This window comes from Pezoporus flaviventris, unplaced genomic scaffold, assembly GCF_033815535.1.
Source record: "Pezoporus flaviventris isolate CSIRO_AGI_PZ_B2104156 unplaced genomic scaffold, CSIRO_AGI_Pfla_v1 ptg000002l, whole genome shotgun sequence".
Taxonomy (NCBI): Eukaryota; Metazoa; Chordata; class Aves; order Psittaciformes; family Psittacidae; genus Pezoporus; species Pezoporus flaviventris.
The window spans coordinates 36,559,494-36,570,431 of record NW_026892550.1 but is presented as its reverse complement, the minus strand read 5'-3'; the positions used below and the strand labels follow the sequence as shown (position 1 = coordinate 36,570,431).

At 40.9% G+C, this 10,938-nt stretch overlaps 1 protein-coding gene across 1 annotated transcript in view; it reads left to right on the top strand.

Annotated features, from left to right (window-relative positions):
• The first annotated feature begins 370 nt into the window (after positions 1-370).
• Positions 371-10,938, top strand: part of GALNTL6 (polypeptide N-acetylgalactosaminyltransferase like 6) — a 467,712-nt gene continuing 457,144 nt past the window's right edge. The window contains exon 1 of the mRNA XM_061475048.1: positions 371-647. Within this exon, the coding sequence (XP_061331032.1) occupies positions 510-647 (138 nt within the window). The 5' untranslated portion in view covers positions 371-509. The remainder of the gene's footprint in view (positions 648-10,938) is intronic.

Here is a 10,938-nt window from a genome sequence, read left to right as displayed (position 1 = left end):
CCCCCCCACCCCAGGCCCGGTCAGGCAGGGGGACTTGAGGCGAGCGGGCGCGGCGAGCCGTGGGGGTTCCGCGCAGCGCTACCGCTCCTGCGGAGCTGGGAGGAGGGGGCGCCCTCCCGAGCCAACGCAGTTCGCTGCACTCTGGTTGGGGGTTTTTGTTTTACATCCTTTGAAATATTTTGGGTTATTTTTTTTGCCTTCCTCCCCCTGTGCGCCGGGCTGTTTGCCGCTCCTTGCGCTGCTGGATCTCTGAGCTCCCCCGGGAGCGGCACTGCCTCCGCGCAGCGCCGCTCCGGGGCGGGGGGGAGCGGCCGCCAGCTTCGGCCCCGCTGCCGCCGCCGCGGGGGGCGGCCCCGCCCGGGCACGGGGCGGGCGGGAGTGAGGCGGGCGGGCGAAGTTTCTCCGCGGCGCCGGGCCTTTCCGAGGGACAGCCGGGAGGGAAGGACCTGGCCCCGTGGTGCTGGGGTAGTTGCTGCCGCCGCCGCCACCAGAGCAGCCCGGCTTTGGCCATGAAGAGGAAACAGAAGAGGTTTCTGCAAATGACGCTGCTCTTCACCGCGGCGCTGATTTTCTTGCCCGACATCGGCCTCTGGTCTCTCTACAAGGAGAAGCACCTGGTGAAGCCCGCGGATCCCGCCGAGCCGCAGGTAGGTGCGAAGCTCCCCAGGAGCGCTGCCCTGCGGAGCTCCGCTGCTCTGGGCGGCTGGCGGGCTGCCGCCTCCCGGGGCGCGGTCCCCGTTCCCCCTCTCCGGGGCTGAGCGGGGCCCGGCACCGGCAGGAGGGTTTGGGGCGCGGCGGCCGCCGGCGCGGAGCGGAGCAGAGCACAGCACAGCACATGTGCTCGCCCAGCCTCCGCGCTGAAGAGGGAAAGTTGCGAGCGAACAAATGAGTCTGGCGGGTTGGGTTTCCCCGGGCAGGGCAAGGGGTGAGGGTGAGCAGTCCGCGGAACCGCTGTGAAATTAGGAGGACGTGGGGTTTTGCATGCTTCTGTGGCTAGCCCAGGGTGACGCTGGGCTCTAATTATCGTTACGAGAAGTGGAGTTTCTGTCGGAACTTTTGTTTGTTTGCCTATCTGTAATCCTTCTTAAACTGATGTGTGGCTGAATGTCCGCTAAAACGGCTTGGGGTCCATCTAGGTAACGAACCGCCTAGATTTTTTGTTTCCTTCTCCTTTCTATTGAAAACTCGGCAGAAGTGACTGACAGTCGTTTTCTCTTCGAATGTTGCTAATGTGACCTGATCCAGCTGCGCTGTGTGTAACTCCTTGTCAGACTGATGTCACAATGAACTTTCAAATATTTCCAGTTTACACTCTCCTCAATCGCCATTATTAATAACAGCAGTTGACATAAGCTGTTTTTTTCTGAAGTTCTTCTTCAACTCGCTGGGTTTATGTATGGCTCATAAATCACAGTATGAACCGCATTAAGCGAAGTTTAGTTTAAGGGAGTTGTGATACAGTGCTTTGAAACCCTGTGTGTAATTTACCAAAGCTTGTATTTGTTCTGTCCAACAGAGCTGTGCTCCTGCACTGTAATTGTCAGTGTAATTTAAATATAATATTTCATAGATCATTAGTAAGAAATTATGGGATTGTTTGATCTTTTAGCTTGTTTACCACTTGTGTAGCCATCATGTTAGCATGTATTAGACAGCATCATGTATCATTTTAATGTATTAGTAGTCTTAATTTCAAGGGTCATCACCCATGTATATAGTGCACTTTCCCCATACTAAATGTATTTAAGTCAGTGGTTTCAACTGAACAATAATGTATTTGATTCTTTGTTAATATAGCTGTCCATTACAGAAGTTAGTCCTCCAAAGTACTGTAACTTTGTTTAATGAGATATGCTGAATGGAAGATACTTTATTACTACAGAAGGAAGTTAGGGATAGCTTCTTAACTTGGAGCTTACTCTGTCTTTCCAAGGGTTTTAAAATGCAGTAGGTGTCAGGTGCTAGATTTTAATTGAAAGTAATTTCTGCTGAAAGAAAATTATACACAATCATGTGTGTCTGTCATTAGTTTACAAGGTACATACTGTAGTCTTTGCAGGTTCTAATTTACTTCATGATTTAGAAAAGCTAAGGTATTCAATGCAAATAATGATTTCCATGTTTGTTGTATGGCTATTTAAAAGACACATGCCATGACATAAGATGAAATTTCTAATGTTTAAGGCTGCAGGTAGAGGATGACTGAATAACACTGAAAGGGAAATCACTTCTTTTAAGAAAAAGTTCTGGATAAAATGGTGGAAGCAAACCTTGGAGATCATCAGCTGAGCATACATGAAGGGCCAGTGAGACTTGCTAATGAGACCTCAGCAAATTTTAAATCCTGAGTTTTCCAAAGAGGGCTTTTCACTAGTTTCTCCCCCCCCCCCTTTTTTTTTTTTCCTCCCCACCTGAATATTGATTGAGGTATAATGGGACTCTAATGGGAATAAAACATTAAAAATGAGCAATGAAACTTTGAACCTTACAGCTGACTCTAATGTAATTCTGTTATCACTGTCAGAATTGAAGTCATGTTGGCAACGTCAGTACCCAGTGAGGTTAGCAGGTTGAAGTAATGCAATTACAGTACTTCTGTCTTTTGATGTGCATGTTATAACTCAAAATGCATACAGGGACCAAGGGTTGAAATGCAAATTTTGACTCCTTTAAATATAAAGGAAATTGTAAGAAGATGGCGAGTGCATTTTTTCAAGACTAGGCATGAGATCATACTAGAAAAGACTTCATTAGAAACAGTGTATCATAGTAGATGACGACTTTTCTCCCCCTTTTAAGTTAGTAGGAGATACAAGAAATCCAGCACAACAGAGTCATTCTTTACCCTTGAGGTCTTCAATTACTCGATATTTAGTGTAACTTAACACAAGTTTAAAGGTCAGTTCTGCTGAAACTGCAGAAGGCTTTTCTTGTGTTGGGTTATGTAGGTGTGTATGTAGTGTCAGCGCATGACAGTGTTGTCCAGTCAGACTGCTATGGTACATCCTGACCATGGAAGAAAGGAAGAGCTGTCAATGATTTTAGTAAGTTAGCCATAGGCTGAATTGGTTTTGCCCTCATTAGTAAAATGTGTATTTAGTGGTATTCTGACATTGGCAGTAATGTTTATAAATGTACCATCTTGTTTTAAGACCAGTTAAAGTTATTGATCATCAGGTGTTTTTTGAGGAGATGGCATGGTTATCCGGTCTAGTTATAAATTAAACTTTCCAATTAATTGCTAAAGCAAATATCCCCAAACTTCTCTGTGAATGAGGGTTCTGTCAGCCTCTCCCACCACCTCAGCTGCTTGCTATAGCACTGGAGCGAAGGAGGGGTAGTAGGCTGATGGAGGAGGCATTGATATCCTGACAGCAGTAAGCAAAGAAGCTGTTCAAAAGCAGTCCACAGAGCAAAAATAGACTGTTTCTATCGATGGTAGAACAGTGTCCCCTGGGGACCATGTCATTCCCGGTGCCTAGAGGTGGGCACTTCTTCTCTTTTGTGCTATCTAGAAAGTCTAATAAGACAAAGTAAGTTGACTTTTTTATTATTTAAAATAGTGCTGCAATAAGTTACATAAGAGTATTTTTTTGTCATTGTGCAAATTCTGTGTCTGAGCAGAGCAGCCCTGCTTTAGGAAAGATTAAAAGATGAGAACATGGTATTGACAACCCTGATTTCAGACGCATTAATGATTTTGATCACTATACATTAATTCTCTAAGCATTTGTCAGCCTCTGAGGGTTTCATACAAACTTACATTTTTTAACCTATCCTATTTTCCTAAGGTTTTCATTTGTGAGCTTGATAGTCCTGACCTTTATATTTTGATAGATGTTATTTACTTTAGGTTTATCACACTATTTAAGATGGAGCTTCAAGGGTACAGATACTAAGGTTCTGAGTTACATGAAGCAACAAGCTCTCCATAAAACACAGTTTGATAATAAAGCAAAACACATGAGGGGGAAAAATTACAATCAATTTCTGGTTTATTTCTTTGTAAGTCAGTCTTCCTTGCTGTGCTATGAGAATAAGGGGAATAGAATGGGGTATTTTTACTGCCTTTTTAACAAAGTCTTATAAATTTCTTAACACATTATGGTGTCCTTGAGTTTTGATTACAATTTTTAGAGTTAGTTTAACTTTGATTTTTTTTGTTTGTTTGTGGTTCTGTCACTGAAATGTTACATATGTGATACAAGTGTCCTGTTTGATCTTTTACTTTCATAAAATCCCAAGACCAGGGTGTTTGGATGCAAACTTATAAAACTTTTAATTTCAGAGTTTTTTTTCTGTGGAGAAAAAGCAACAATGTAGTACAACCAGCAGGATGTAATCGTAGTCCAAAGCTGGTTGTCTGATGCTGTCTAAAGTTAGTGCTACTTTATTTGGCTGCAGTAAGGCTTTTATCCCTGTCTGTTTATATACTTTAAATATATGAAAAATGGTGTTGTGTAAAAACCCAAATTTCTTGCAGCAGCTTTCCTATGTCTGTAATATAGGTATTTGGTAAAAAATGTTGTGAAGTGTCTTTCTTTCTAGTTGTATAGAATGCCTGTGTGGTTGGCTGAAAAGAGAGCAATCTAGTGAAGTAACCCTTAACTTATTTCAGCTCCATTTGGTACTTTTTTTATTCAGTTGACATCACCCTGCTACGCAGTGTCAAATCTCCTCAGTTTAAATTGGACTGAACAGCAGCATCTCTTAGTCACAAACACACTGTAATACTTATTCATAGATGTATTACTGAAATACTTTGTGATGTGTAAAGTAAGGAAAGAAGGTAGATTTCTGGCTTCATTTACCTTATGCTTTGGTGCAGTGGGGCATGCTGCTTTAACCTCCTGATTTAGGTACTTCTGCAAGAGGAGCAGAATGGTGTTGGCTCTCCTTATCTTGGTGCATGCATGGTGCTGAGAAAAAAGACCAAAATATAGCTGTGATGTGAGGAGAAAGCACTGTTCCATGGAATAGTGTCATGCTCTCTTTCCCTTGTCCTGTGCATTCTGTATTTCTGTCTGGTTAGCCCCACGATTAGGTCTTTCTCTTGTGATATGTGAGGTATGGATTTAAATGGACTCCTCTGTATAAGGAGAACTTAGTTCTTACAAATCTTGGGACTGTATTGTAGTTGACAAACAGGCACAAAATCCACCTTCCATGCCTGGTGGCTGTGAAAGTACTAACTTTGGCTCCTGAATCCAGAAACTGGTTTCAGCCTGGAATCTGTCTTGCAAGCAGTTGTTAGTTTCTGAAGTCTGTGAAAGCAGTGAAAATTTAAATTTACCTCAAAGTGCATTGTTTCGTACTGTTCATTACATGGATTCTCATAAGCATAATTGTTCCAGGACAGTTAACTGTGTTTACTCACTGTAGATGGCAGTGAAGGTTGGTGGACTCTGTTTCTGGAGCTGCATAAAAGCTGCATCTTGGAAAACAAAACTTGGTCAGAGACACCTGTTTCCTATGATCGCACTGTCAGTTACTTGTGGATTTATTTCCAGTGTCTTGGGTCCTTCCCTTTGCTTTCACCACAGCCTTGTGAGGTGGGAGAGTTTTGTTTAACAGAATTAAATAGAGTGACAAACAGGTCCAAGTCTACAAAAGCAGCTGCTTGACTAGTGCTGACATTAATTTGTACTATTTGGGGCAAGTGCATGGCCAACCATAAAAAATAGTGATAGAATGAAGCCTCAATTTCTGTGCTCAGTTTCTCAGTTTCTATGCATGTGCTATTCCAAGCAGGTCCTCATTTTTTTTTCTCCTCACAGCAGCAGCTGGGACCTGGTGTGTTCAATCCTCTTTTATTCTACAGCCCTGTTCATTGCTGTGCCAGTGTGTCAGCTTCAAAAGCCCCTATACATGAAATGGCAAAACAGCTTAGTGCCTTAAAATGCAGTGCATTAGCAATCTGCGTTTGCCATTTAACTGTCATACAGTTAACACTTCTGTAATTCACTTCTTTATCTGAATTGTTCATGTATAATTTTATTCTCCTGTATATATTGGAGCCTACTGAGGAAAATATTGTTTGAGGTCTGAAACCTTTGTTACTTTTAAGATACAATATTATTTTTGGCAATTAACAGTATGTTTCTGTTGTGTTGAGTATACCAGAGGGAGCCCTCCTGTGGTTAATTTAATACCTATCAATTTTCAGGAATGCTACTGAAGAGTATATCTTAGAGGATAAAATTGACTGGTTTCTATATTTAGTTTTCTTTCAATTTTACTTGGTGTTTGTAATGCATTTAGGCTAATATTATTGTGTGTAGTTACTTTTTTCTTTTTTTTCTTTTTTTTCTTTTTTTTCTTTTTTTTTTTTGAGCACAGTCATTTCAGATTCATCCAGATCAAAACACAAGGTCAAGAAACCTTTGTGCATGCGGAGACTTGTAGAAAGGCCACTGCAATGAAAGGGACTCCGTGGTTTTACAGAAGCAGTGGGATGCAAGATTGCTCATTGACTTGGGGGGGACATACCTGAGCTTTGTTTTGTCTCACTGGGACATGATGCTCACTTCTTTCCTAAATTTCGCCATCTCCCTGCGCAGGAAATTTAGCTCTTGGATTTGGCTGAGAGGAACTTCCACAGTAGGTGCATCACAGCTGGGAGCTAGACTGCATTGTATGTGCCATTCATTGGAGGTGTAACTGTGTGTGTAGGCAGGTGTCTGTTCACATATAGAAGAAAGAACAATTAATCTTTTCTTTTATTTTTTTTCTAATGTTCAAATAAGTAATTTAGGGTCTTTGTCTAGCAATATGCTGATAACACAATTATAGCAACTGACTTCGTCAAAGCTGAGTGTATGCTGACTATTTTGATGGATCGTGGCTGGGAGCAGACATGTTTGGTTATTTTAAATAAGGCTGAAAAAAAATAACTTGGAGGTTGACAAGTTAAATGAAATGCAGCTCAGGAATCCCAAGCTAAAAACCCTACATCTATCGTAAATGGCCCTCACTGTCAAGAGACCAAATTGCACTGATTGAAAGAAATAGTAGTTCAAGATTTTTAGCATTTCTTTAAAATGTGAAAAGGATTTATTATGAGTTGTCAACCTGCTGAACCAGCTCCTTTCTGAGAATTCCAGGTCAGGCTCTATTGTTTCAAACCAGTTTTGACAATAGTTGTATTTGGAGGAGTTTCACTGTGTGATGGCCTTGGCTGGTAGTCTTTCTCAAATATGTCTTCAACAGAACAATCTTTTCTTTTTTCTTTATGAAAACCCCCACAAACCAAAAAACAAACCCACTATAGGAGAGACTTAGCTCAGGAGGCTTACTCAAGTGGTAAAGGAGAGGAAGAAAATCTGTTGCAGAAATTTAACAGGATTGCATGCTTCTCTTTCAAATTCTTCACCTTTATTTCCAGAATTTGCACAAATCTTTCTTCACAGCAATGATGCAAACACCTGGAGATTCAAGTCAGCTATTTAGTTAGCAAACTAATAGCAGTATATGAAGAGAATTGTAGGAATAAAAATGATGAGGTGTATGCGCAGCTGACATAGAAATATGTAGGCTGCTTTTTGGGATGTTTGTACTCTGCAGGGTCAGAGCTGCCATGTATTTGTTCAATGTGGTGTTTCACAGGCACGTTGTTATCTTACGCTGCCATTCTAAGATCTCGTGGCAGATCTTGTTCAGAGGAGTTTCCTATCACCTCTTTTTCCTGGTCAGACCCTTTTTAGTGAAGACCTCTGTCCCTTAGTTTAGGAAGCAGCCACTAGCTGAATTACAAGGCTTTCATCTAGCCACATGTGGATTTAACAGGCAGCTACAGCATCCCTTTACTCCTGTCACCTCCAGCTGTTGGTTACCATCCAATGCCTGAATTTTTCAGCCAAATTTCTGGTGACAGAACATAACAGCATTTGCCAGATGCTTCACTGGATCATCTGAAAACACCTCCACAACAGTTTAAGCCTATCTGCCAGACTTTTCCCTGAAGTAGTTGAAGAGTATTTGCATATCTTCTTCAGAGCCATGTGAACAGTAACTCCCGTGAGAGCTGCAGCAACAAGGATTTTGGGAATTGGTGCTTTCTAGCAGCGCAATGAGCATGCAGTGCTCTGAAACATCTGTTAGGTTTGTGCAAGCTAAAAGTTACCATGTCCGGTGCAGTTTCTTCACGTTGTTTGGGTTTTTATTTGTGTTGGACATAGTAGGCTAGAAAATCTGGCCCATACAATTTTAATATTTTATTAATCAGCAACAAACCATTGATTCTGTGCTTAAGGTGCAGCGGTGGTGTACCAGTTTAATTCTGTGCTATACAGCAGTTTATGACAGGATGGGGTACTGCTAAGGCATTTAGCTAGACAGAGTAATTATCTGAACTAGAATTTGGTTAGGACACCAGTGTTGATACAGGGTGTTTTAGAAATTGGATTGCTCACTGAACTGTGTAAGTGTAGATTTATCAGACTAACTTAAGGTGCTCATTTGCTTCAAGAAGCATTATTTTTCATACTTGTACTTAAAGTAGAATAATATATGAGTTTATTCAGAAAATTTTAGCCTGTTTACTTACTGTTGCTCTCTGAAAATAGGTTTCCATAGATTAAGTACTAGGAGAGTGCAAACAAATGTTTAGAACAAGGAAGAACATTTTATAGCCAGCTGGTGACAAGTTCTGTTTATAGATGAGGATGGGGAAGAATAAGGGCTCTCTGTCTCTGTGTTCAGAGCCAATGTCTGGGAAATACAGGCCCTGCACATGTATTTCTGCAATGTTAACAACTTTTGTAGCATGAGATAAGTATTTTATCCATAATGTTTTTTTTTCTCATTGTGATTAAAATCTTCTAATTTTGCTTTAGATAACATAATTGTCTGTCACAGGCAGTTTGCTTTCTGTTTTGTCATCCAATCCCTGGACTACAAATTGTGCTTGTAATGTAACATTGAGGTAATGCTCTTGAAGCTTTACATGGTTGCCTCAAGGAAGGCAAAGTCAAACAAGTGCATGTGGTCTTCTGAGGTTTGAGATATTCCCACCCACAAGTTTATCTCCTCCAACAGATACCTGCAACTGAAATCTCTCTTCTGCACAGATTAAATACACCCTTGGCAAATTTTGCCAGTCCCTGCCAAAGCCTGCACAGATGTAGCAGTTGTTAGCTAGAGACAGATAACTCCAGAAGAGACTGTAAATTGTATCAAATCTTGTGCTGAAGCAGTATCCTTCAGTGGTTTGTCAGCTCTAAATAATCTGTCTTGCACAGAATGTAATACATGGCTTAATGCAATTGTTGACTTTTTTTGTATCTATTTTTTGTCTGAGAGGCAAAACACCTACTATGGCGCTTCAATGGGGAAAGCTGCCTTATTTTCAACATAGCAGCACACCTCAGTGTCTTGCCTCTTTCTCTCCTTTTTATTTGCCTTTTTTTTTTTTTTATAGAAAAAACACAGTTTCTTTAATGTTTTTGATATCTCACTTGATTGCTGGGTAGATTATTATATTGGGATGAATCTTGGAAATTTTTAGATTGCTTTTTTTACAGAGTGGTAGTTTCACATTAGCATGGGGAATGCATGAAAAGACATATCAGTGCCATCCTACAAGAAATATATTGCTATATTTCAGGCTCTGATAAATGACTACATTTTAAGTGGCATTTGATATGGATACAAAACAAATGACAGGCTTGAACGGATGTTGTTTTTCCAGAATTGCTCAACATAAACTAAAGTGACAGTCAAATTGCTGATCAAATTTTGCAATTATAACACCAGTATAAAAATGTAAATCCAGAACTTTTATGACATTAAGTAACAAATTCTCCACTAAAGTTACAAAATTGTTAGAAATGCAGCATACCATGAACATAAAAAGTACTTGGGATGGCTGTAAAAATTAGCAGAAAACTGAAAAATGACATGCAAAAGCCTCACAGCAAAATATTCATGCAGTATATTTAACCTGGGTTTCACATCAGATAAAATCTTTTAAATCATAAGGGCATCCTTGACATAATTCCCAGTGATGGTGAAGCAGTGGGAATTTCTCCAAGTATATGGAGACACTCCTTCTAATGATGGTCAGATTTTATTTTGATCTATATTACTTCTTGATCCGTATAGTGGTCTGAGGGAAGAGTAGTTTTATCTCTCCATTTTTCCTTAAGTAATCCATTTAGGAAATACAAGCCCAACGGAGGCACAGCCAGAACATACATATTAGCCTATGCTTTGCTAACATGAAAGTGAAATTGCCTTCACCTCCACCAGCTGCCTCTACTTATGCAATTTAAAACAAAATTGAAAGATGCCACCTTAAGCGCTGCAGACAAACATGCAATGTGTGCAGTAGGGGCTGCAGAGGAGGGCAGGGAATCTCTGGAGCTCCATCAGGGAAAGCAGCAAAGCTGCAGCAGGGTGGGAAATAAATCTGACTGGAAACACAGTCTGCTATCTTATCTTTCCCCATCTTCTCTGTCTTCTCATTTTGTGAGGAAAAGATGCAGCAAGAGCAGTAGAGATGCAGAGGCATCGTTTAAACCGTCCATACACGAAGCATAGAGAAACTGCTTGACAAAGAGTTGTTATTAACATGAGGTGTTTTATAAATCTGAGTGGTATCTCAGCAAATTACTATTCAGAATTTCCAAGGGCTGCAGTTCATGTGCTGACCCCACACAGAGTTATAGTGCAGTTGGTGAAGATAAAGGTGTTTTCATTGAAGCAACTTCAGTGCAAGCAAGAGAGAAATTTGTCTTGAAATGCTCAAGACGCACAACAGATGTCTGCTTCAGAAGCAATGAAGAAAAATTGTATCTTATATTGAGAGAAGGGAAATGGGGATGGCATCATGCTAAGCAGCAGCCTGCTTCTGCATCTGGAATGAATGTGCATGACAAATGAACACAGGATATCAAGCCCAAGACAAGTGTATTTACTGCCTGTACACATTGTAACCTC